General features: G+C 44.4%; 1 protein-coding gene across 1 annotated transcript; it reads left to right on the top strand.

Annotated features, from left to right (window-relative positions):
• Positions 1-187: 187 nt before the first annotated feature.
• On the top strand, positions 188-27,120 carry enpp5 (ectonucleotide pyrophosphatase/phosphodiesterase 5; the record flags this gene model as incomplete). The annotated part of the gene is made up of 10 exons (XM_083642959.1): positions 188-374; positions 938-1,839; positions 2,317-2,493; positions 3,255-3,657; positions 5,893-6,508; positions 20,845-20,954; positions 21,111-21,236; positions 22,180-22,286; positions 23,239-23,420; positions 26,956-27,120. Exons 2-10 carry the CDS (start codon positions 960-962, stop codon positions 27,118-27,120), a joined length of 2,766 nt encoding a protein of 921 aa, XP_083499085.1. The 5' UTR covers positions 188-374; positions 938-959.
• Between the last annotated feature and the right edge of the window lie 775 nt (positions 27,121-27,895).

Raw genomic sequence — 27,895 nt, 5'->3', positions numbered from 1 at the left:
CAGTCTGGCACAAGATTTCTATTTATAACCAACAACACGCCTCCCCCCAGCGTCAGCCCCCCTTCCTCCCCCATCCATCCTCATCCCACATTACGTCATTGGGACCTGTTTGCACTGGTCGATCGCACTGAGATCATGGATCATGCACCCTCTGGTGAAGCATGCACTCGGAAGAAATATTCAGCAATATCTGTTGTCTTTAAAATGTCTGGTCTGGGTCTCACGTTATCTCTGTAAATAAATAGACAGAAAGAGGGGAAAAAACACTGAAACGTTTAATATAGGCGGGACTTCCTTCTAGCAGAGCGAGACGAGGCCGGCTGTTTATCTTGCTGTGCAGAGCCAGGAAGGACCGTGCAGACGCAGATAACAAGGTAAGCTCTCCCGCTGACAGCACACCGTTTTGCCTTTTTTCAAACTATATGCATCGATCAAGCGGCTCCGGGCCTTGTGTCGCTTCAACTAATGCACTCCTTTGAAATCGACACAGTCCTATTTGTGATTGTCTCATTGTTGCAGGGCAGAGCTGGGGTATTGTAGCTTAGCATAGCTTGCTACATTGAAACAAATTTAGCCACATCACGTTATAGCCTAGTCACAAACTGAGCCGTTAGCTGTTACTGCAGCGGAAGAAGAAGTCGCTGTGTTGTTGCGATGCATTCGCCATCCCAATCTGCCAAATTTGCAATAATTACATCATTACCCTCCTCTGACCTGTAATGTCTTGGATGCACCTGCATTCATGTGTTAAAGTGCCTACTGTTAGCCTACTGTGTGCAGTATAACCCACTGTATTCGTGTAGGCTATGTCTGTCCCCTTTTCAGCTAGTCAGCTACTGTGTTGAAAAATATGAGCGAAATGTGTCCCTATAACTGGGGTTACAGCAGCTTGGCCTAGTAACGGAGTCCTTCCTCTGTTGTTGTTTTGTGTTCGCAGGTCCTGTCACCACGACGACACGATGCTTTGCTGCCTACTCAGAGGAGGCTGCTGTCCACTGGTCTGCCTGTGGGCCCTGCTCCTGCCTCTGGTCACCCTCCAGCGCTTGGCCCAACACGGGCCCAGGGGCCACGGTGTACGGGACCAGCCCAAGGTGCTGCTGGTGTCCTTCGACGGCTTCCGCTGGGACTACGTCGACCGGGTCCCGACGCCTAACTTCCACGCCCTGATGGACGAGGGGGTGAGGGTGGAGAAGGTGGAGAACGCGTACATCACCAAAACCTTCCCCAACCACTACAGCCTGGTGACGGGGCTGTACGCCGAGACACACGGCATCGTGGCCAACGAGATGTACGACCCCCTGCTGAACCGCTCCTTCTCCATGGAGACGGACACCATGTATGATCCGGTGTGGTGGGAGGAGGCGGTGCCTCTCTGGGTGACCAATCAGAGAGCGGGCGGGCGGAGCGGCGCTGCGATGTGGCCGGGCTCTGACGTGGAGATCCACGGGACGTACCCCACCAAGTATCTCCCGTACAACGCCTCAATCCCCTTTGAAACCCGCGTGCAGCAGATCATCGAATGGTTCTCGGCGCCCGAGGAAGAAGCGGTGGATTTGGGGGTTCTGTACTGGGAGGAGCCGGACGAGAGCGGGCACAACCTGGGACCCGAGAGCTCCCTCATGGACGTCGTGATCGTCACTATCGACGAGAAGCTCGGCTTCCTCAGGAATGAGCTGATGAAGGCACGGCTGTACGACAAGGTCAACCTGATTGTCACCAGTGACCACGGAATGACCCAGCTTTCCAAAGAGAAGATCATCGAACTGGATCAGTATGTGAGCCGAGCGCTGTACACCTGGGTGGATAAGAGTCCAGTGGTGGGAATTCTGCCAAAAGAAGGTATCCTCTTTGGCCATCGTTCACATTCATTGTTGTCCATAAACCCGGTTAATGTTTTCTGTTTCAACACTGTCATTTCTGGAGTTACGATGTAGCCTGTTTAGATAACAACATTTTGTAAACAATGGCTTGTTGTAATGAAGCAAAGTAAGCCAAGTAAACGATTTTCTCTTATTTTGTTACATTTTGCTATTGTCAAATTCTAATTACATTAGGCTACAAAAACAGACAACTTTAACCCACCATCAAGTGTTCACTATCTTGACCTAATAAAGGTCTGTATACATTATGGTTGGCCTGGCTTCTCCTAATGCAGTGAACTATTTAAGATTTGTTCTACCGTCAAGTGTATTGAAATTTCCTTTACGTATATTGTAGAATTGCTAAGATTCTGAATTCCTTATTATGCTTGCAACATATCTGTCGTGTAGCATCTTTGTATGAAATCTGTTGAGACATGTGGTTGGTGTTTTGCAGGGAGGTTTGAGGAGGTGTATAGTAAGTTGGTGGATGCACACCCTCACATGGCGGTGTACAAGAAGGCGGACATTCCCGAGCACTTCCATTACAGACACAACGGCAGGATCATGCCCATCCTCATCGAGGCGCAGGAGGGCTGGACCATCATGCAGAACAGGACCGGCCCCTTCATGAGTACGTAGAAGACCAGGAACCTTCTAGTCGCGTTGAGAGACCCCATCCCACTTTTCAAACAGGCGCCATTCCAGTTTGTGGCTGCACACATCAAACAGGATTTTTTTTTTTTTTTTTTTTTCAGTTTGCAAAGAGTCGTTTATATCACCAGCTGTCCTCTGCTCTATTAATAGCTTTGCATGATATTATGAAGTATTTCAAGTCAGTATGAACCGAAACTAGCTCATGACATACAGTATGTGCTGTAATTTACAACAAAGCCAGATTTATTATTATTATTATTATTATTATTATTATGATTAATAATCATATTTTGCAGTGGAGTGAGTCTATGTGTTTTTGGGATGGGAAGAGGGCGCCTCTGCTGCTGAATTAATTGTAGGGGTAATATCTATAGATCAGCGGTTCCCCATCTTTTCCGACTCACGGCCTAGAAACCAACCGTACGGAGGCCAAATAACGTGTTCTCAGCACTTTTGATTTGAACGATAAAATGAGCTGTCCATCAGCACCACACAGAAATCAGAAACTAAAAGTGAGGGGCTGTCTGCAATAGGCAATAGCCTTATAACAAATTATTACAAATTCAATAAGGTATCATTCAATAATGGAGAAATGCATTCTCATACATAATAATGATAATATACTTTTTGAATGAAGATTGTAATGTTTTGCAAATTATTTGGCGGCCCACCAGTAGGCCCCACATCAAACCCTTGCACAGCCTTATAGAAATCACATTTGTTGTCCTTTCTCTACAGTGGGAAACCATGGCTACAACAACTCCTTACCCAGCATGCACCCTGTGTTCGTGGCCCGCGGACCAGCCTTTCGGCAGAACTACGTCAAGACCGCCATGCGTTCCGTCGACCTCTACCCGCTCATGTGCCACATCCTCTCCATCCCCCCGCTCCCAAACAACGGCTCCCTCTCCAACGTCCGGGACCTGCTGTCCCCGGAGCCCTCTCCCCCGCCCGCACCCGTGGTCCCAGCCAGGGCCAAGGGGTACTCCTACGCCCCCGCCGTGGGCTCCCTGCTGGGCGTGCTGATGGTGCTGGGCTTTCTGGTGGTGTACATCAGACAAGTGACACTCAAACAGCTGCCCCCGCTACCTCTCCGAAGCAGGGAGATGTCACAGCCCCTGCTGCAAGAGGGCCTGCACCTGTAGGTGAGGAAAAGGAAAGTAAGACGTCAAAAAAAAAGAGGAGGTATCACTCCCCAAGGTGGTCTGCTCTGTCCAGAAGCAGCCCCCAAAACCCTTTCCCTTACCCCCGCTAAAATGCCAGTGGCTGTTCTTCTCATTGTGTGGAGATCAGAGGGATTACAACAGTGGTTTGTAACCGCCTCATTGTGTTTCTAGAGGAACGGCTGCAGTATTTAACACTGGCTCGCTCGACTTGACGGGTGACGGAGAGGTGCCTGGGGTTTGCTTCTGGTGCAGGCTTAATCCAGATTCTAAACCTTTACATGGGCTTTGTAGTGGCTTTGCTTTGATTGTGGTTTTTCACCCGAAAATTTTCATCTCATCTCATTTCTCATCCTCACACAATTAGTTCACATTTCAAAGCACAGAGCTGAATGTTACCCTGTGGCGGTTATGAACCTTAGTGTGGGGAAAAAAACCACGGCTTGTATAACATTACTACCTGACAGTAACACTGGAATGGTCGGCAGTAAATTGTCTTTATTTGACATTTTCAAAATCCACGCAAAAGCGGCTTTGTCATGTCGTATAGTAAGTTGTCGTGTTTTTGCCACCGTTTGTTCTGAGCACTGAACCGCGGGGTTGCTGTGAATTATGTGCGCGACTAACCTGAAAAATGACGACAAGTATTCAAACTGCACTACTGTCAGTCAGTGTCAGGAGACTTGTCAGTGGCTTGGCTGAGACAGTGCTATTTCTTTGAATGGTACCACTAAGCAGATATTCCAGGAAGATGATGTGAGACTCACTTTAATGTGCCAGGCTGCTGCTTGTGTGTAGTTAATTCCACCAGCCAATCACGTTATACTAGCTTGCTCTTCAGTAGTGAGTTACCATTTGCCTTTTAACTTCATGGAGAACATCTCTCCGAGTTGTGCAATTGTTTGTGTGTCAATTAGTCTATTTATTATGTTTTGTAGATCTTTGTGTTTTGGGGGTGGCCTATTTCTGTATAGATGACTGTGCATTGCCCCCCCCCCCCCCTGTTCATATGTTGACTGTCATAACCATTGGCTATTTGTTGGTGAAATGTGAAGTGCAATTTGCTATTGGTCAGTATTTTGTCTTAGGGATTATAAGGGTTTCTTTGTGGCTTGGTTGAGAAGACGTTTTCGGCGTGACTTGCAAGAACTGTTCCCCTGATTTGCACTAAAGGATAGAAATGAAACAGAAAGAAAGGGGCAGTAGTTGGATGCTTTTTTAGGTCATGTATCTTTTGCACTCCTTGTTCGTAGATGCTATTTAAAATAAAAAATAAAAAAGTTAGGTGCCTCTTGCCAAAAAGCTTTTAAATTAGCATAATCATCAAAAGCGAAGCAGAACCCAATTCTGTCAGTCTTAATTATTCTAATATTTTTTAAACATCTTTTAAGAAAAATTGGTTGGATTTTGTCCTTAGGCTTTTAGACGCATAAACTAATAGCCTACCTGTGCCCAAAAAATGACAGACGCCACTGTGAAAGACTTTGTACAAAATTTAAAATTAATAAATTCAGAGCATTTATATGAAAATTGCTAATTTTCTGCTAATTATCTTATGTTTGATGAATGAGAAGTGTTGTCTGCTAATTTCCCCCCTGATGTATTGAAAGAGAAATAAAATATATCCAGAATATATTTAAATCGTTAATTTCGAAACGCATTGAAAAATAGATATTAGGTCTGGTTTATCTCCGTTGTTACTCTGGATTTGGAATATGGATATTTACTTATAATTTACAAATTAACTATCTTTGCCATGTTGATGCAATTACTCAGTCTGTTCTCAAATAAAAGGGACTTGTGCGAGACTGAAGGGATGGTGTTTTTTGTTGGGCTTTACTGTGTGTGTGTGTGTGTGTGTGTGTGTGTGTGTGTGTGTGTGTGAGGGGGGTTGGGGGCATTTTTTAAACTTCTATTCATGGCTTTACATTGCCTCTGATTGTATTATGTTAGCAAGATACAAAATACAATAGATAAAGACGTTATCTATCCATTCACTGCATATAAGATAGGCCTGGCTGTAAGGAAATCTGCTCACTAGCAAAATGCCCTTCAAGGCTCAGGCTGCAGCCTTTGCATACATCACCTGTTAACTTGCAGGATCAAAGGTCTCTTACGAGTTATCACTGGAATTTGCCCAGGCGCTCAGTCAGTCAGTCAGTCAGTCAGAGGCAGCCAGGTAGCCTGTGTGTCACTCCTCCAACTTCTCCCAGGTCTGCCAGCTCCACTCGGACAAACCCAGCAAACATGGAGAACATCTATGAGAAAATAGATGAGGGGAACGTGTACGAGAAGCCCCGGGCGGGAGCCGACAGCCCCACGTACGAGAGCCCCGCAGCGGAGGCGGGGGAGCCGCTGTACAGCGAGGTGCAGGTCCACGCCTCTGCGGGGCCAGAGCGGACCTCACCGGCCTACATGGACACCAGAGACGGAGACGAGAACAAGGACGAGGACAAACGCAGCCGCAAGTCGTCCTCGTCATCGTCATCCAGCGACAGCGAAGAGGAGAAAGCCGAGGGGGTGAAGGTGGAAGAGGGGCAGCCGGAGGCGGAGGAGGTGGCTGCAACAGCGGTGGAGGTCAATGGCGGCTCCAGACGCTCCTCGGCCTCCTCGGCGTCCTCCGCTTCCCCCGGAGACCCGTGCGACGACCTCCCCATCCAGCTGGGAGAGGATGGGATGCTCATGGCGTACACTCGCCCAGAAACGTCGTCCTCCGAGCCCGAGGAGAGCGTCGACTACAGCCTCAAGACGCTGGAGAACGTCACTCTAGACGAGAGCAGCGCTGCTCCGGCAGACCCCGATCAGCCGGACATCTCTCTTTTTGTCAAGGTAAGAGATACTGACAGTCGGCAATACAATACGATGCAAATGCATTTAAAATTATATTATTATTATTATTGTGCTATTATGGCTATTCACTTCCATTAGTGCTAATCAAATACAACCTCAGCAACACATCCGGTTTGCTGGAAGCTTTCTTCAGGCGGTGCACTTGGCTCACATCCTTTAACCTGCTGAATGGAAAGCTTTCAGTCTCATTGCTTCCTCTATCAAATCTCTGAGCCTCTGCTGCCATGTCTGGCACCCAGGATCCTGTGTGCTACAACACGGGTTTGAGCCCCACCTGCTCCACCCAGAGGCTGCTGAACATGTTAGTGAAATCTGCTCTGGAGGTCATTGGCATTTCTGTTTTCTCCTCATCTCCCCCCTTTCAATTCCGGTCAAGTGAGGACAAAGTTGTTGATGATGAAATTACTTCCAAGGCCCAGAACAATTCCACTCTTGCATATTAAATTGTGTATATACAGTACTATACTTTTAGTGGAGCACAACTTGGGTTAACTTCAGTCTTGACTGAGTCTAAGTAAAAGACAATATATAGCATTTCATCCATAAGGCAAATAAGCATGTGCTTTACATAAAACAGACAAAAAGAGGGGGACCTGGAATCTGAGTATGAGGTGGCAGACTGGTCTGTGAGCATTCTTTCTTGTAGCAATACATTTTGCTGCAATAGACTTGAGGAGAATCAGTACAACATTTTGCGCAGACAAAATCGAACTCATATCTTCTCAATAAGTTTGATTCTTCAAGATCATCACTATGTTCAAAATGTAAGGATCAAACACATTGGTACTTTGTTTTTGGCAGTCTTCCACTATGTATTTTTTTGTCAATGATCTCCAAAGAGTAAAATAGCATTTTCAAATGCAGGATTGAAAAGAAACCAGGTTTATTTCTGCTCAACCTTCCAGACCGGTCCATGTTCCTGAACTCTTCTAATGTTACGCTTCTTCATAAATTCGTTAGTCTTGCCTAGAAAATGTATTATTTTTAATTGCATCATGGATAAGCCTCCAACAGTCACTCAGTGGTATCGGGGAATTTTTAAGATCTTGCCAATGGAGAGACGAGAGTGCTAGATCTAAGGGTAACGAACAGATTTTCAATAACATAATATGGAAACCTTTACCTGATTATCTCCCATGGATACATCACTGATAACATCACAATTGCATGTGTTTATTTAAATTGTTTATATTATTTATATGTCTCATTATTGTTTAATATAAAATATATTAATACAAAATTGACATAGGGACTTTGTGCTGACACACTTGTATGTATGTATTTATGTATGTACGTACGGTGTGTATCGTGATGTACCTAAATAAATATCTATATAAAAAACAGACAGAAATACATACACCACTATTTAAACTATTAAACTACTACTAAACTATTTAAAAGATAGAGATACAATTGATAAAACATAAGAAGATAAAATAAATAAAGATAATAACACATGTTACATGTACATCTGTCTGTATTTGTAGAAATGTGTGCCTAAAACATCATCAGGATCCAATCACTATATTAGGCTCAGAGGTCATACAATGTCGTGTATTTGTGGCTATACTGTATATTATGAAAGCAACCTACAAGAACTTACGTAGCCTACTGTTGGAGTTGAATGACGTGACGTTTGATTGAAAATGAACCGTGAACATTAACTGAGCCAAGACATCACAATAAGCATCTGAGCAAAGCCACGATCTCTATCTGTCAGTCGGAAAGCCTTTGTGTTTGACTTTAATAGCGAGGCAGTCTGATGTAATAATTAACTGGTTTACTGTACGGCCATAGAAACCAGGGCTGAACTCCATGCCTGAGCAAATCCCTCTGTGTGTTTTGCAGCTTTTCCAATACAGCAGCTTTGTAATGTGTACTATCAGTACACGCAGTAATGTGTACTATCAGTACACGCAGGGGTCACTTTGCTGATTTGATCAACGCACGGAGAGTGAGTCAGTGAGTTGGATTCAAGGAGTTCTGTATCAGCACACCAAAGTCTTTGTATAAATAGATAATAGCTATTATATATCTAGATTATGCCAAATGTTGGAACTGCCATGCCACGTATTTTTTAGATTTGTTTGTATCAGGAAAGACCATAACCATATAAAAATATGTGACAGTCTGTTCTGAAAGGAGTAACAAGTAACGTTAGGCAACCATGACATTTGTGAGCAAACCAAGCTTGTTCACCTACCAAACATCTTGAACCTGGAACCTTCATGGCGATGTTGCTTTTAAGGCTACCAACATTCAAATAGGCATTATCTCCTTCAAATATTTTCAGATTTCAATGTATGACGCATCATTTGAAAGCTTACAATCTACTAAAAAAAAGGAGAGAGAAAAAGAATACCTTGGAGTACTTGTTACCCAAAACCCCAGTCCCTGTCACGTACGTGTACATGCAATCAACACAGAGCAAAATAATTGCTATAGTCCTATTTGAGTCTGACCTGGATGATGGGTTCTTAAAATGTTAAATGTTAGGTTCTTTAGCTGTGGCAGGAGGAGATTCAGTTCATGACTATTGCATAATAATAAGCACATTAAGCATGTTAATGATCCACTTTTATGACTCTCACCGAACGGAAATTGAGAGAAAATAGAGTTAATGAGGCTTTTATTATATATCCTATTCATTCTGACAGATACTTTACTCTTTTACTTTGCAATATAGCTTTCTTTGTTGCTGATTTCTACCCAGACAACAACAGCACAGGTGTTGGACTAAGCCTTAACACAGAGATATGATATCTGGATAGTCTTACGTCATATTACAATGATGATAAACATGTGGGCCGACATCCATGATGGCAGTGAGTGACAGAATACTTGCCCCCTTCCCCACATAGCGATCCGCCCTCTATCTGGCCTCCCTATCTGAGTGATTCCAACCTGTGGGTGGGGTGGATTTCCCAACAGCTTTATGTTCACCAAATGCCATAAACCAAATTGCGCTGAACTATAAAAGTAGGGAGGAGATTATTCATAGTGCATCCGTTCATGCTAAAAGCTTGCGTGGCACCTGGCCTGCTGTCTGTGGCAGCTGGCACACTGAATAGGCTTCCATTAGTGTTGTTACTGCCTTCCACAAATACCACAAAGAACCATTTGACATGGAAATCTCATTTTGCCATTTTTTTTTAATTCTATTTGAGGGACAATGCACATGAATGAACATTACTGTAAATGTGCCAGATGGCTAATTTTCAACTGCTGTCCCGTGGAACTCCGGTTAGAATTGCCAGTGCCTCACACACACTGACATGACACAGATAACTAAGATGTTAAAATGCGCATTGTGTGAGTTACGGTATGTTAGAATAATATTTACTCATGTGGTCAATTCTATCTGTTTTGAGTTGTATCTCTGTTTTCTATATAAATTACCTGTGTATCTCTTGTATTAACCTTTTATTCATATTTTTTATTTATTTATTTATTTATTTATCTATTTATTTATTTATTTATTTATTTACTTATTCAACTTCATGTATGATTTATGTAAAGTATCATATCCTACATCATATCCTCAATGATATACTGATGGTTGTCCTTGTGACAAAGCTTCAGCACACACACACCAGTGTCTTTATAACTTGACAAAACTATTTGTCACATGTAGGAAGTGTGTGTGTGTATTTACGAGAGGAAGGTTCAAAAAGACTCCCTCCGCCTTGGCTCAGGAAAGATAGAGAACGTATGTTACTGTTTGATGCACGGGTGAATTATTAGCCAAACAAGTCAGTGATTTGAGCTTCCTCGTGTCTCAAGAGGAGAGGGGAAAAACCCAAAGCTATGATCTGATGTTCACCTCGACTAAACTTAGCGCCGCCTCCAGTCTGCAGCTGTGGATGATGTTGGGAATATGGAATATGAAGAGAACCAACATCCTGAGAGATTCACTCAAAGTCATTTGGGCTCATTTTGTTTTTTCTGTTTACTAACAGAATGCCCGTCCCTGTGTGACTGGCCATTTTAGTCAGGCTTTGCTCACAGAGTTGGCATGCAGCCTCTCCCCCCCCCCCCCAGAGGGTTTTCATAGTCCTCTTCAATGGCTGATTACAACTCCGCTCACACGTGGGCTCCTCCACTCTGGGGCACCTGTGGGCTCCTCTACTCTGGAGCTCTCCATGTTACTGAAACTGTCTTGAGCCATTTTTGCCCATTTAGTAGGCCCTAATTACCAAATTCAAAAATCCGCCTAGGTCACCTGCAGGGGTGCTCTTTACATGTAAAATAGCATAGCTGTGGCCGAACACAATTCTGCTCACTCACACACAGACAGACACTTTTGTATTCATATTATAAGATTAATATAATGGTAGCTTTGGTTTTGGAATCACAATTGTAGAGACCTCTGGCATTAGAAAGTTGAAGCAGGCTCAGTTATCTTTTATTGTTTTCACAATGTGAGTTCTATGAAGCCTTTTGAGACTGTGTAACTGTAATTAAGGGCTATAGAAAAATAAACTTGACTTGACTCTAGAGCAGCTGTGAATATACACCAAACAAACTCAGATTCATAAACTATTCAACTGTAAACAGTAGAGACACACAGTGCAACCCAACATCTTAATTGCCATGATCTTGTTCCTGCACAAAGACCCAGCAATTGGTTTGTTCTGCATGTTGGTATGCCTGCCAGGAGAGGGGGCTGTTCTATAATTAGAAGCCTTTTAAATGAGCTCTAGCCCCCTCAGATGTGCTGAACTGAATCTATTGTGAATGCATTATATGGGCAACTTCCATCTAGATGTTGTTGACAGTTTGAAACAATATTTTCTCAACAAATTTGGGAATTTTTGGATGTGAACTATCTGGCCTGTCCCTGTTAATACTTGGTGCAATGCCTAATCTCCTCACCGTGCGCACTAGTTATGCTGCAGATGACAATGTTCACAGTCACACACGCTTTAGCTGAGTTGCCCTATATACAGTAAGGCCGTCTCCAAAAACGAAAGCCAATTCCTGTGTTAAAACCAAAGCCAAGCATCAATAATTCACACAGGAATCTTCTCTAGGCCTCCTACTGGTGATCAAATAAAACATGCCTTATCCAGACGCATGTGAGCACACATTAAATATGAATGTTGCTGCACACAAACACTGACAGATAGACTGCTGCACAAACTCAAAGTGGAACTGTAGGCATTTTTAGGATGATATGGGATTGCTCCACAACAATGATCATTATGCATTGGTTGGTGATGTGATCAGACATACGTCTTCAGCTTAGACTCACACTAGGAAGCAAAGATGATAAGAGAAAATAATCAGAAATAGAGGAGTGTGGGGACATAATGCACATTTGGAAAAAAGAGGGATGTACTGTAGAGGGAAAGAGATGGGACAGGTGAGAGCAGAGGGACAGTGCTGCTGGTGGTGGTTGTGGTTAGTGGAGCAGAGAGGGAGAGGGCTCCACCCCCTGGTATAGACTGACACCTGTTTTCCACTTTGTGTCAGTGAGAGCCAGCTCTGCTCCCCATCTGTAGCCCAGGCTAAATCAGAGCACAGGGCTTTAACCCTTACTGCTCACCTGGTCCACCTGCCACCTGGACTCACTCTCAGCTTCAGCTACAGGAGGCAAACAAGGACAAACAAAACAAAAAACAAAACAAAAAAACTACAGGGAGAGTCAGGAGACAAAACGACCCTTCAGGGACCAAAAGCTGAGGACATAAGGAACCAAGATAGAAGAGCAATCCAGAGAAGCTATCAGGGTTTCTCCTCTTCTCTCTGGAGGATGTAGACCTCCAAGGCTGAGCAAAGGACGGTAGTCTTTCAAGTGACGTATTATTGACTTAACTAAGCGACAAGGTGACGACCAGAGCCAGGCACCATGTCCAGTGACAGAGACCCTGATATCGAACTCTTTGTCAAGGTAAGATAGAGACAGCATAAGGCTTATGGAATTTGAGTTTTGCTAGCGGATACAGGAGGTACATCAGCAGAGTTTTCAGTGTGTGCATCAGTACCGCTCAGCCTGTGTAACCCAATAGAGGAGGTAGAGTTACAGTGCTACGTTGTGCTCCAAGTTGACCCAGGATTGTTGTGACAGTGATACTGTAGCTGCTTGCTGATAGTAGGAAGCGTGCAGGATTCGGGCCAGCGCTGTAGCACCATGTGACTTCATCCAATACTGTAGATTACCACTTGGCAAACCTTTTTTTTTTATTATACATCAAGGACTGCATCATGTAATTGGGGCTATTTTTAGATTTGATGTTACTGTACAGTGCATCGTGGGATATTGCGGAATAAATACCAATTTGTACTAACTGGTAACTGAAGTAATAGAAATATGGAGGTTTTCTTGAGTTTGCTTTGAACCCTCTCCTCTCAGATCCCATTAACCCATTGATACCTGATGCAGCATTTGTGTGTGTATCCCTTTAAGACCGCGAACCGCGTTACGGTTCGCGGTCTTAAAGGGATACACACACAAATGAGGGATATACACGCAAATGCTGCATCAGGTATCAATGGGTTAAACCAGCCTCTCTTTTATTTTCTATTCAAATATTCCAAATATATCCAACTTTCATTTGCCTCTGATCTGTTGATGCTCCCTGCTCATCATCTGGAATGGAGCAAAAATGCTAAAAGCAGCGGTTTTGAAGTGCCACCGACTGACTACATGCCGCAGTGTTGTTTTGTTCCTCTCCTCAGTGGACACTCTCGAGGTCCCCCCGAGAGACGTTAGAGGCAGATGAATGTACCTGCAGGCAGGTGAGGTGAGGGGGAAGCAGGTGCAAAATCGCACGGTGCGCGTGCTGCCTCGATGCTGCTGACCCAATTAGCCGGCGAGCAGGGTGCAATTCAGCCAATCTGCTCCTAGCTATCCTCAGTCTCAAAGGAGCCGAAAGTTCACTGACGTCCACACAGTGTGTTTGCATCACCCTCGAGGCCATTTACAGCCTCTCTCTGTGTTGTTACAGCGCATGCTTCTGTTATTCCTATTCAGCAGAATACTGTAACGATGGATACGCTTTGGCAAATGTAACACGGGCTATGTGTCTGTGTTCCTGTTTACATATAGCTCATAGACACAAACATCAACACCATGTGTCTGTGTTCCTGTTTACATAAAGCTCATAGACACAAACATCAACACCATACGTGTTATGTGCAATATTTGGTGAGAGTTGTTAAATGACACATTTGTGTTTGGTTGCGGCTCTATGTGAAGTGTGTTGAGTATATAGAGCTGGAGACGTAGATATATATATAGACTGGGGTTTAGTAGCTGCAACCCTCATATTAGGTTATTTCACCATGCTGCCATCTGAGAAGTGACCTAGAAGCATCCTGCCTGGCTGCTGCGCCCCCTTTATTACCCCCTAGCCCCCACATAGCGTTGGATTTTTCCACCGAACAATTTATTCAAGATATCTTGACACAGTTGAATATTTTGTAGGTTAATAATGTTCAACACTCGCTGGACTGCAGGGTTGAATCTCAGCTCTTATTCGACTGAAGGAGGGAAGTGGCTCACATGTTGTAGGTGAGCATGTGTGTCAGCATGGAGAGAGGCCTCATGGGCACAGTGGCTCGGAGGTTAACACTGTCGCCTCACAGCAAGAAGGTTGTGGGTTCGAATCTCCACCCCAGTCCATTCTGTGTGGAGCACTGACTGGTGTGGAGTTTGCATGTTCTCCTTGTGTTTGCGCGCGTTTCCTCCAACAGTCCAAAAAACATGGTGTTAGTGTAGTATCATAATGTAAAATGTGTAGTATGTATATGATGTACAGGTATGTAACCTATGATGTAATTTACTGTGATGATGCTAAGTAAGCCCTTTGAAACATGCTTGTGTGGTAAGGGGCTATAAACGAACTGAAAATCAGTAACTAAATTGGTTCAAAATGCTGAGTCTCAAAACTCACGATTGAGTCATAAGCCCGTCCTGAGCAGCAAAACTCAGGAAAGTAGGAGTGAAAATTGCCTCCCACAGTTTTCATATCAGTAGAGAGGCATGCCTGTAAAAAATATAGGTAATTTTGCTTAGAATATTTTTCTGGGTAGCTGGAAGTTCACTATCTTTGCCATTTCTGATGGGATTAGAAGTTCAGAGGTTCTCAGGTATTCACAGATCTTCCCTGCCTGATAATCGCAATGAATTGACCTGTAATGACAAAGGTGATGACATGACATTCTCTGATGGCCTGCTGTGAACCTGCTCTGTCATTAGATTCAATAAGGAGTTGTGCATTTTTCTAGCTAACTGAAAAATATTCAGTACACTAGGAATCTGGCAAGCTATGCACGCTCGATTCCTAGGCTTTGCAGCTCGCCGAGCTGGCCCTGTAGCTTGCAATTGTGATGTCACTGATGATGTCATAGACATTGTGACATCATCAGTGATGATGTCATAGACATTGTGACATCATTGTCTATGACATCATCAGTGACACATCACCTATGACATCATCAGTGATGTGTCACTCGAGCAATTGTGGTTTTTGGTTACACTCGGGCAATTGTGACATCACTGATGATGTCACAATGTCTGACATCATCAGTGACGTCACGATGATGTCATAGTGACATCATCAGTGACATCACAATTGCTCGAGTGTAACCAAAAACGTTGACCACAAAACCTGACCAGCAAAACGTGACCAAAATTGCAGAACCCACTTAATCCCTTTTATATAATAATAAAGGATGGCCAAACATACAGCTCAATTTGTACGCTAAATTAAAATTCTTCATTTGGAAGAAAAAAAACTTAATTGAGTTGGATAATATGCAACACATTTATCCTTAAAGCATCCTCAGAGCCCTGATATATCATTTTATATTGGATCAATGCACCATTGTACAAGCCCAAACATGGCTTTAATATCAATTCAGAATAAAAAAAAAACAAAGATATGAGGAATTATTGATTTATCCTGCCTTGCTAATATTTTACTGTTGAGGTCATTAACGTACATCAAGGACACCAATGTAAGGTCATTGAAGTTTAATACATTTTGACCACAGGTCTGGTAATGGGTGTTGAAGTCGTGACCACAGGTCTGGTAATGGGTGTTGAAGTCGTGACCACAGGTCTGGTAATGGGTGTTGAAGTCGAGGAGGGATATTACGTCCTGTGGATCCACTCATCAGGGGCTGCATGCACTTACTTTCCATTGCCTGCGGGCCCATTTGTGTGTGACAGCCTTTGTCCTCCATGTTCTAGATCTTGATTGGCTATTATCAGTGGCAGTGTATTGTGTTACCCCCGTGCCTTTGAGCCTGGCCACAACAATGCACAGATAGAAGCTTCACAGGCCGCACTGCACAACTAGCTGTCAATGGCTGGCATACAGTACATACAGTTGGCTCAGCTACTTTTAGACTGACATCTCTGTTTTCTGGTGTTTGCTAGGAGCTGTGTGGACTGGTGGTTACATATTCCAAAATATGATCCACCATTTTTGAAAATGTGACACCTATTCTTATGTCATGACTGCTGGCACTGCAGGAAAGTAAAACACATGGAATGGTATTTGTGATATTAGCTATCTCAAGACCTTTGCATACAGGATAAATGACATGCAGAGATGGGAAAAGTACACACATCTTTACTTAAGTAGAAGTACAGGTACTTGTCTAAATAAAGACGGTAAAAGTAGAAGTACTGATTCAACTTGTTTAATCTAGTAAAAGTAAAAAGTATTTCTCCCGGCTGTTTCTGTGCAAAGCTAACTGAACCTTGTGTCATATTAAGATAAACAGAATTTCTGCGCGCTGCGTGCACTCAATTCTATGATGGAAACTGAGATGATGAGCCGAGGACACACGGACACACTCCAATTATCGCTCTCCAATTATAGTAGTAGGATTGGCTACAGGTGGTGTATGTTGATGGTATTTAATCTCTGCTCCTGGATTTGTTTGAAACAGTCACTGAAGAACTAAATCTAAGAAATGAAAATAAATAGACTGAAAGTCAGTTTTGGTGGAGCACGAAGTCCCTCGTCACTTGTGTTAGTGGTAGGGACTGGACTTGGTTCAGCCGATGTGTGCCCAGCACTTGGCGGATCCTGATCCGACACACGTGGGCCAGACTGCGAGGACATCTCTTGGCCTCCAGAAAGTCCCTGAGAGCGTCGGGATCTGCCTTCTCCTCCAGCTGTGCCTGCTGTGGTCCAGGAGCAGCTGGACGAAGGCTGTGTTGCACCTGTGATACAGCACCATCTCCAGCAGGAGAGAAGCCACGTCACGGGTCAGCACGCCAGCAGCCTGAAGCAGCAGGCGGAAGCAGTCCAGGTGGTGGCATGCGGTGCTGATGTAGAGAGGAGACTTCTCGAGAGTGTGATCGGTGTCTATGTCAACAGGAACAGCAGCATGGCACCTGATGAGTTCCTGCAGTATCTCCAGCCTTCCCTGCCGGGCAGCCAAGTAGCCTTGTCAGCTAGGTCTACCTGTGCTCCCTGTGTGATCAGGTAGTCCACACAGGCAGCATGACCCCGCCAGGCTGCACGCCCCAGAGGGGTCCCCTATAAAAACACCGCTCATTGATCCGCCTTCTGAAGCGGTCTTCCTGCAGCAGGCTCCTCAGTTTGTCTAGGTTTCCTGCCCAGGTGACATCGTACAGCCATTCCTTCAGATCGGTCACTCAAATTACATCACTGATGACATCGCAATTGCTTGAGTGACATCACTGATGACATCATCTGTGACATCATCAGTGATTTATTTGTGACATCATCGGCCACGCCTTAATTAGACTCTGTTTGGATGTGCGTACAAGAGAGAGAGACAGATGGGGGGGCATGGTGGCTCAGTGGTAGAGCCGTCGCCTCACAGCCAGAAGGCCCTGGGTTCGATTCCCACCTGGGACGCCGTGAGCGCCGAAGGAGTGCGTGCCCGTCCGCATGTCCTCGAGCGCCCACCGCCCGGGTGGGGTCGTCAAAAGGGCCCTTCTGTGTGGAGCCTGCATGTTCTTCCCATGCCCCCTGGGGGCCTCCGTCATATAGGAACCCCACACCAAAACATGCAATATCCTGGTCGCTGAAGTGGTGCCTCCTCTGGTCGTTAGGGGCGCCTGTTCGGAGGGAGGGGAACTCGTTGGAATAGCGTGATACTTCCACGTTCCATGTCCTACCGGTGAACTTCCCCTGTCAGGTGAAAAGAAGCGGCTGGCTACTGCCCATGTCTCGGAGGAAGCATGGAGTCAGCCTCGGCTCCCCCCAGAGTGGCAGAGGGTGGAGCAGCAACCAGGATAAATAATAAATTAAAAATGGGATAAAAAATCAGGGGGGGACCATAAAAAAAGAGAGACAGACAAACTACGTTACATCATCTGTCGTGCATTAAAAATAAAGCAACTAGCCTGTTTTTAAAATGTAAGGAGTAGAAAGTACAGATATTTCTGTTAAAATGTAGGGAGTAAAAGTAAAAAGTAAATTACAGTAAAGTACAGATACCTGAAAATCCTACTTAAGTACAGTAACAAAGTATTTGTACTTAGTTACTTCCCATCTCTGACATGTTAAACATATTATTGTATCCGCCTTTTTCACTTCACACCCACTTCATCCATTTTGTGTCTAAAAGGCAACACAGGTGCAAGCAAGACATTAATGAGGGTTTCCAACTTGGAAATAGGTCAGGGGTGTCCAAACCTTTTTGAATGAGGGACAGATTAGATCATGTGAAAATGCCTGCGGGCCAGGGGCTTCTCGCATGGGTTATAAAAGAAAATCACATACAATTCAATTGTACTTCAAGGATTTTGTTTACCATCTGAAAACATTAGTCCTGTGTCACGGATTGGTTATGATTTTCTCAATATACTCGTGTCTCGGGGTATTCGATCACTACACACCAACATCGTAACATGAACGTGAACAAAGGTTACAAGAAGATTCCAGTGGTTCTCAAATGGGGGTCCGTGGCACTTTGTCAGGTGGTCCGCGGGGTCCGAAACAAAAAACATTGAAAGAAATAAAAAAAAAATATGTTCTTTAAACCCGTAAATTTTTACATTTTGGTCCCAGTGAAATGTTATGCGGTCTTTCCTGTTTCTAAATATATCTGTACCGTTTGGTTTGAACAAGTAAAACTATTTTTACAAGCATTTTTACGAAATGTCTATGGGAAAATAAATGGCGGATGAAAATCTCTGGTACAGTGCTGAAGCAGGAAGTGACGTTCCACTTTGCCTCTCTATTGTTTAGGAGAATTCTGCAACTGTGTTTTGCTGTGAAACTCTTGAGTGGGTTGAGGAGATAATGATAATAGGGGTAGGACTAGACAAGCATCTGCTTCCTCCCACTCCTTTTCAGACACAACACACCATTTGATTTTTATAATTTTTTTGTCTGTTTTTAATTCTTATTTTATTTTATTATATGTATATATGTGTACATGTATATTTCCTTTTTTTTAACGTTCGAAATACATTTTCATTCATTCATTAATTCGTTCATTCATAATGTTTTCATTTTTGGGTGAACTCATCCTTTAAAGGAGTGGCGTTTGTATGGTTTGTGAATTGTATGCTTTAGCTTTGCACCGTGTCAGAAGCACTGCCGCAGTGTGAAATCCTGCAACACAGAAAAATCAAATTGCTGCTTGGTTAAAAGAGAACTTATTGACCAAATCCTCAATGTCTCCCATGTGGAGGAGCATCTGACCTGACAAGTAAAATCTCTGCTGTACCCGCTGACCGAGTGGTCAATGCACCTGCTGGCTTGCTGTGGACCTGTCCTGCATTAGCCTGCTCTGACTGACCCTGCACTCTGTGTCCTAGTGGCCAGTGAACCAGGTAATGGAATCACTATGTATAATTCAGCTGGGCTACTGGATCAGGTGTCACTGTTCAGTTCTCTACTTCATATCCATACACGCAGACACACGATCTCACCTCATGTACAGCTACACCACCCAAAGCAACAGATTCTTTCAATAGCGCTCGCATGAAAACCTCCTAAGTCCAATTGTGGTGTTGTGTCTTTTCAGCTGAAGGATCACACAGTGCTCTATGTAGGGGGAGACAATTCTAAAACCATTCATGGGATCCTTTCAAAACCATGTTCAAGTTCAAGTTAAGGTATAGTTAAAAGAAAGTGCAAAGTACAAAAGAAATGTAAAAGAACAGTAAAAACAGTTGATGTCACATTGAATATGATAGAATAAGCGGGTAAACAATACATAGGAAATAAAGCAGCACATAAGGAAGTAGAATGTTACATGATATTGGGCCAGCTAGACTATCTTGGGCATAGAATTTAGAGAATAAATATGCATATGGACATTATTTAGGCCTACTGTAGTTTAAAATTGAATATTACTACTAGGGTAGAATGTATGGGCAGATCCACAGTGAGTTCTAGTTTTGGTTTTGACTCTGTCCTTATCATAGATTTGTAATGGGGATTTTAAATGTGTGTGTGCCTGCGCAAGTGTTTACTTTTACACACCGCAGGACCAGGCTCTTCCCCGATCGACCTTAGTCAAATAAAGGTCACAGATAACAGGTATATAAAGCGCGTATTTCATTGAAAGTGGCGTGATCGCCAGGTTGTCAGAGAGACGACCTCACGGCCAGACGGTCACAGATTTGACTTTCATGACAGCCATCGTCTGTCAAGATGGCTTAGCTTAGCGAGTGGGGAGAGCGTCCTTCAACCCCAGCGCTCGGGTTCAAGCCCTCTGTGACCTGGTTCCCCCAGGTGCTGCTCTGTAGCTGAACCTGGGCTCTGACCCCATGTGGAGGCCAGTAATGTCTCCTATGGGGATTAATATGCATGCAACTAAAACCAGTATGCTCAGATGGGCTGTGGGGTAGTGAGTGTAACATCACCCATGTTGGTTAAGGTTAAGGCTCGGGTTTGGCATTTTGGCCACTGCCATCTTGTTTTTGTTTTTACCCAAAAGTGACATATTTTGTGGCCACATCATAAAGCAGAGTGGCAGCGCCACCTGCTATTTGATCGGTCAGCTGCATGATCACTGGACACCCGACTTGTCAATCACGCCCAAAACATAGTGTTTTTTAATCGTCTATTTTACTCTAAACCGTTTAGAGTTTTAAACGGGTTAGCCAGATCAAAATGCACCCCCCCATACAGTTGCCATGAAAGGTGAAAGCTATAGAGGCCAAAACCATTTTTTTAAACCAGGTTGTGAACATGTTTATTTCTACTGTAAAGTCGGACATTTTAACATGGGGGTGAATGATTCCCTTTTGGAGCCAGCCTCTCAAGTGGCCATTGTTTTTGCCACTTCTGTGTTGGCCTCAATGCGAACGAGTGAGACTGCCCCCTCCTGGGCTCTGACTTGTGTTCTGCTGTGTTTCTGTGCAGGCTGGCAGCGATGGAGAGAGCATCGGCAATTGTCCCTTCTCTCAGCGCCTCTTCATGATCCTCTGGCTTAAAGGAGTGGTGTTCAACGTCACCACGGTTGACCTCAAGAGGTAAGGCGCAACACACACACACACACACACACGCACGCACGCACGCGCACACACACACACACACACACACACACACACACACACACACACACACACGTCAGCTACACAATGCATAGCTTCTCTCATAAAACATGGCTTTCCTTATTTCTTTTGCAGGAAGCCAGCAGATCTGCATAACCTCGCTCCGGGGACGCATCCTCCCTTCCTGACCTTCAACGGAGAGGTCAAGACTGATATCAACAAGATCGAAGAGTTCCTTGAAGAAATGCTGTGTCCTCCAAAGTAAGTCACCGGGAAAACACTCATTCTACAATATGACACGTGCAGAAGTGACCACGCGCACAGTCCTCTGTTGACACAGTCAACACAACAGACACAACAGACACAACAGACTGTTGCACAGTCCTCTGTTGACACTGCTCCCCGAGTAATGATTGTCAAACTGCCGCTGGTTTGTCATTGATGGCTGTTGTAAATGTTCTGTGAATGAGAATGCCCTCTTGAGGGCAGCAAACTAGACCAGTGGTTCTCAAACCTTTTCACATCAAGGACCCCTAAAGTGACACAAATTAGAGCATGGACCCCCATTTGATAACATTTTGATCCAGGGTCCCCCATCTGATAAGATGTTTTGCTTTTAGATGTTTTATTAGCCTACAGAAAGTGTATGAAATCCATGACCAAAATAGTCATACATTCTGTCACTGTGTTACTTATGGATGGAATCATAGTATGATTCCCCTTTTTGTAGTTGGAACCCCTTCAAGGAACCCTGGGGGGTCCCCGGACCCCACTTTGAGAACCACTACTAGATCAACACAAACGATAATAATAAAACAGAAGACAAATCAGATCACAGATGCTCCACTGTCTAATAACAGCCAGGAGGCTTTGTGAAATTCGAGCACAAAAAGCAAAGCCAGCTTCGCCCAGCTTTCCTGCTGCTGACACTCCACAAAGTTGCAGCCAGTGTGCGGCGAGCGAGCGGAGCAGTCACACAGAATATTACACAAAGTCAATCTTTATTTTATTGCCTGTAAAGTTTTTTGCATTAGAAGCGGCGCTCGGTGTGAGAACGCTTCAAGGGTGGGCAGCCGGCTCAGTGTGAGCGTGGAACATGTTTTCAGTCTGCGCAGAGCGCCAGCGCCCAGGTGTTAATGCTCTCCAGATGGCTCCATCTGCGTCTCTGACTGCGTCTGCTGCCTCTGTCCCCTCGTCTCCTCAGGTATCCCAAACTGTCCGCCAAGCAGAGGGAGTCCAACACAGCTGGAAATGACATCTTCGCCAGGTTCTCAGCCTACATCAAGAACACCAAACCAGACGCCAACGCTGGTGGGCTGCTCATTTAGTCCTATTTATTGCTCGTGTGCATAGACACACATGCACACGCACAACACACACACACACACACACACACACACACACACACACACAAACACACGTACACGTACACACACACGCACACGCACACGCACACGCACACGCACACGCACACGCACACGCACACGCACACGCACATACACATACACACACACACACACACACACACACACACACACAGACACACACACACACACACACACACACACACACACACACACACACACACACACACACACACACACACAACAGAACAAGCTCAAACAAATAGGCCAGCCATTATGATGTTCTTCCACTAGGTAGTAGCAGAGTCCAGTACATGAGGATCGGACTCCTATGAGTTGCTTTGCTGCCACCTAGTGAGCTTTTCAAATGCCAGCGAGAACAGAACCTCTTCAGTGAAGCTCTCTGCAAAATCCCCTTGCTCCCCCACACACTGAGGAGTCTACACCAGTGGTTCCCAATATAGGGTCCGGGGACCACCAAGGGTCCTTGAGAGGGTTCCAGGGGGTCCCCAGCAAATTGATGAATTGTTCAACTTTACAACAATATTTCATTTCCACAAAGTTAACACAATTAGAGAATGTAGAAGATTGACTCTTTTGGTCATAGTTTCACTTATCACTCTACTTACAATACAGATACTTACATACAAAATTGTATCTAGCAATAATAAATATTGTCGAGAGACAAAATCTTATTGAAAGGGAGTCCGTAGCCCTAATGTGGACTCAATTAGGAAAAGGTTGAGAATCACTGATCTACACAATCTGCACACTCCATAAGCCTTCGAAGCATCACTGTCTCATTCATCAAACACAGAGTTTTGATGATGTTGCTTGCATCCCACACTCATGCTGTATCCGTGCCTACTGTCCTATGTGTTTGTGTCTTGTGCGTTCAGCTCTAGAGAAAGGTTTGAGCAAGGCCCTGAAGAAGCTGGACGACTACCTGAACAGCCCCTTGCCAGATGAGATCGATGCAGACAGCATGGAGGAAGAGAAGGGCTCCAACCGACGCTTTCTGGATGGGGATGAGCTCACTCTGGCAGACTGCAACCTTCTGCCTAAGCTGCACATAGTCAAGGTCAGGAAGGGTTATTCTTTAGTTCAAATTGGCTAAGTGTGCTGTGGGCAGCGCTGTGTGTCACAATTGGATTGTGATGTCATCAGTGATGTCACTTGAGCAATTGTGATGTCATCAGTGATGTCACTCGAGCAACTGTGATGTAGCACAGTTGCACGATGGTGCCTAGGTGGGTTGGCGGGGTCTGTCTGTCTGCCTGTCAGTCACGATTTTGGGAGCCCTGCAGCTACATAGGCAGCATGACATAACATTGAGATACTGCAGCTACATAGGCAGCATGACATAACATTGAGATCCTGCAGCTACATAGGCAGCGTGACATAACATTGAGATACTGCAGCTACATAGGCAGCGTGACATAACATTGAGATACTGCAGCACATTGAGATACTGCAGCTACATAGGCAGCGTGACATAACATTGAGATACTGCAGCTACATAGGTAGCGTGACATAACATTGAGATACTGCAGCTACATAGGCAGCGTGACATAACATTGAGATACTGCAGCTACATAGGCAGCGTGACATAACATTGAGATACTGCAGCTACATAGGTAGCGTGACATAACATTGAGATACTGCAGCACATTGAGATACTGCAGCTACATAGGCAGCGTGACATAACATTGAGATACTGCAGCTACATAGGTAGCGTGACATAACATTGAGATACTGCAGCTACATAGGCAGCGTGACATAACATTGAGATACTGCAGCTACATAGGTAGCGTGACATAACATTGAGATACTGCAGCTACATAGGTAGCGTGACATAACATTGAGATACTGCAGCTACATAGGTAGCGTGACATAACATTGAGATACTGCAGCTACATAGGCAGCGTGACATAACATTGAGATACTGCAGCTACATAGGTAGCGTGACATAACATTGAGATACTGCAGCTACATAGGTAGTGTGACATAACATTGAGATACTGCAGCTACATAGGCAGCGTGACATAACATTGAGATACTGCAGCTACATAGGTAGTGTGACATAACATTGAGATACTGCAGCTACATAGGTAGTGTGACATAACATTGAGATACTGCAGCTACATAGGCAGCGTGACATAACATTGAGATACTGCAGCTACATAGGTAGTGTGACATAACATTGAGATACTGCAGCTACATAGGTAGCGTGACATAACATTGAGATACTGCAGCTACATAGGCAGCGTGACATAACATTGAGATACTGCAGCTACATAGGTAGTGTGACATAACATTGAGATACTGCAGCTACATAGGTAGCGTGACATAACATTGAGATACTGCAGCTACATAGGTAGCGTGACATAACATTGAGATACAGCAGCTACATAGGTAGCGTGACATAACATTGAGATACTGCAGCTACATAGGCAGCGTGACATAACATTGAGATACTGCAGCTACATAGGTAGTGTGACATAACATTGAGATACTGCAGCTACATAGGTAGCGTGACATAACATTGAGATACTGCAGCTACATAGGTAGCGTGACATAACATTGAGATACAGCAGCTACATAGGTAGCGTGACATAACATTGAGATACTGCAGCTACATAGGCAGCGTGACATAACATTGAGATACTGCAGCTACATAGGTAGTGTGACATAACATTGAGATACTGCAGCTACATAGGTAGCATGACATAACATTGAGATACTGCAGCTACATAGGTAGCGTGACATAACATTGAGATACTGCAGCTACATAGGTAGCGTGACATAACATTGAGATACAGCAGCTACATAGGTAGCGTGACATAACATTGAGATACTGCAGCTACATAGGTAGCGTGACATAACATTGAGATACAGCAGCTACATAGGTAGCGTGACATAACATTGAGATACTGCAGCTACATAGGCAGCATGACATAACATTGAGATACTGCAGCTACATAGGTAGCGTGACATAACATTGAGATACTGCAGCACATTGAGATACTGCAGCTACATAGCAGAACATCTGTCACTGTTTAAAGCATCAATGGGAGCCTGAATGTCAGGCTTGAGTGGTTTTAGTGTCAGGCCCTCAGAATCAAAGAGTAAAAGACTCAGCATTATCCACTGACATTCAGCAATCATACATCACAGAAGAGGCAGGGGGACCAACTCCTTCACTGACAGTAGCCTCAATAGACCAGAATGCAATGCAGCCACAGCTTAGTCGCATCTTTGCAGATCCATTGTTGGTGGCATCTGAAAAGGATGTATTCTTTAGAGGGGGGTTTTAACAGCCAGGTACAGCAACACCACAGCATTGATCTCTCTCTATTCTCACTTTATCTCACTTTTTCTGTGGAAAAACTGAATTGCTGCCGCTCTCTCCTCCTCCACAGATAGATAATAGGCTCTACATATAACTGTCAATGTATTGTATGTGAGGGGGGATTTCTATAGCTGTGGCCACAGACAGTCTGTCTGTCTGTCTGTCTGTCTGTCTGTCTGTCTGTCTGTCTGTCTGTCTGTCAGTCTGTGTCTGTCTGTCTGTGTGTGTGTCTGTGTGTCTGTCTGTCTGTCTGTCTGTCTGTGTGTGTGTGTGTGTGTGTGTGTGTGTGTGTGTGTGTGTGTGTCTGTCTGTCTGTCTGTCTGTCTGTCTGTCTGTCTGTCTGTCTGTCTGTCTGTGTGTGTCTGTCTGGCTGTGTGTCTGTGTCTGTCTGTCTGTCTGTCTGTCTGTCTGTGTCTGTCTGTCTGTCTGTCTGTCTGTCTGTGTCTGTCTGTCTATCTGTCCAAACAAAAGTAGACCAATCACAGCTCTCACTGCTATATGCATGACGTCACGTGCCTGATGCACCACACCCGGCAACAGTCAAAGGGGGCACACACGATTCTCAGCCCACTAGAAATATTAAAGGAACACTCTGCCGATTTTCAACCAGCTTTGTATCATTACAAAATCAGTCATATATAGTCATGTACAGTTTTGCAGCCATTTATTTAGTTTGACAGTTATTGAGAGTTGATTTGAGTTAAGCTGTGGACCGGTGATGTCATGTATGTGCATGAATGACATCATTGGTCCACAATATTGTAATGATACAAAGCTCATTGAAAACCAGTGTTCCTTTAACATCTGCAAAAATTAAGCATGTAAAAGTTACCAAAATGGTCAAAATCTTAGTTTAATGTAACAGCCATGTAATTGGCTCGTCATAACTCGCATTTCAGAAATATTGCTGTTCACGATGTCCCGGCCTTGGCTCATGAACTGTTTCCCGGGCAGCGGGCAGCTCTCTCTCTCTCTCTTTCACACACACACACACACACACACACACACACACACACACACACACACACACACACACACACACACACACACACACACACACACACACACACACACACACACACACACACACACACACACACACACACACACACACACACACACACACACACACACACACACACACACACACACACACACACACACACACACACCCTCTCTCTCTCTGACTCTTGTTTTCCTATAGCCAGATAAATCTAGTTCTGTCATCTCTTCATTGCATTAATAGTTTTGTCTTCTCCCCTAGGTTGTTGCTAAGAAGTACCGCAACTACGACATTCCCTCCGACTTGACGGGGGTGTGGCGGTATCTGAAGAATGCCTACACACGCGACGAGTTCACCAACACCTGCGCCGCTGATGCTGAGATGGAGATCGCCTACAAAGATGTGGCTCGGAGGCTAGCCAAGTAACGCGCCCAGCAGTCCAACCTCAGACAAAAGAAACTACCACAAACAAAACCATCGCTGTCCCACAGCTCTGACTTCTCCTCTTGAGTTACCATGAGTGGCATTCAGGAGCCCTCAGATTTGGTCCATCATAGTGAACAGTGAGCTCAGATATCACAGTCCCCTCTGTGCAGATGATGTCTGTGTTGTAGCGTGGGCTCCTACACCTTCTGTAACGGTCAGATATGAGGGCATCCAGATACAGAAACACAGTATAGAGAATAGATGGTCGTAGCTAAATCAAGCAAATTCAAAGTCATCATTCACACATACGAAACTAGATTCCGATTTTGCTCGGCCCCGCTGTGGAAGCTCCTATAGACAAGGCCTTCGCTCAAACCCGATTGTGTCTGTCCATATTTATTTCTCGTAGCACAAAGCTCTCTTTCAACAGCGACTGCACTTTGCAGCCATCGGCCGTCTCTCCCGGTGCACAGCCAAACGTTTTAGCAGCTGTTGCTGATGTTATGGCCGTTCAGTTTATTTATTCCTAAGCCTACAGAAGTCTAGTCTGACTCCACCGTGTGTATTATTATCCAGGTTTTGCTCCTGAAGAGACACTGCGATTCATCCAGGATTGATGATAGTGTTCTTTAATCGTGCAGCAGTTTCAAGATAAAAAATTTATCTTTAATTTGATTTAATTTGATTCATTCATTAGGTGTTGCTGTAGTTGTTTTGATTCACTGATCTAAAAAAAACCCATATACAGTTACCCTCTGAAAGATTGATTTTGAAA

The sequence above is a fragment of the Poromitra crassiceps genome (assembly GCF_964638095.1).
Source record: "Poromitra crassiceps genome assembly, chromosome: 9".
NCBI classification, from domain to species: Eukaryota; Metazoa; Chordata; class Actinopteri; order Beryciformes; family Melamphaidae; genus Poromitra; species Poromitra crassiceps.
This window is presented reverse-complemented; position numbering and strand designations above follow the sequence as displayed.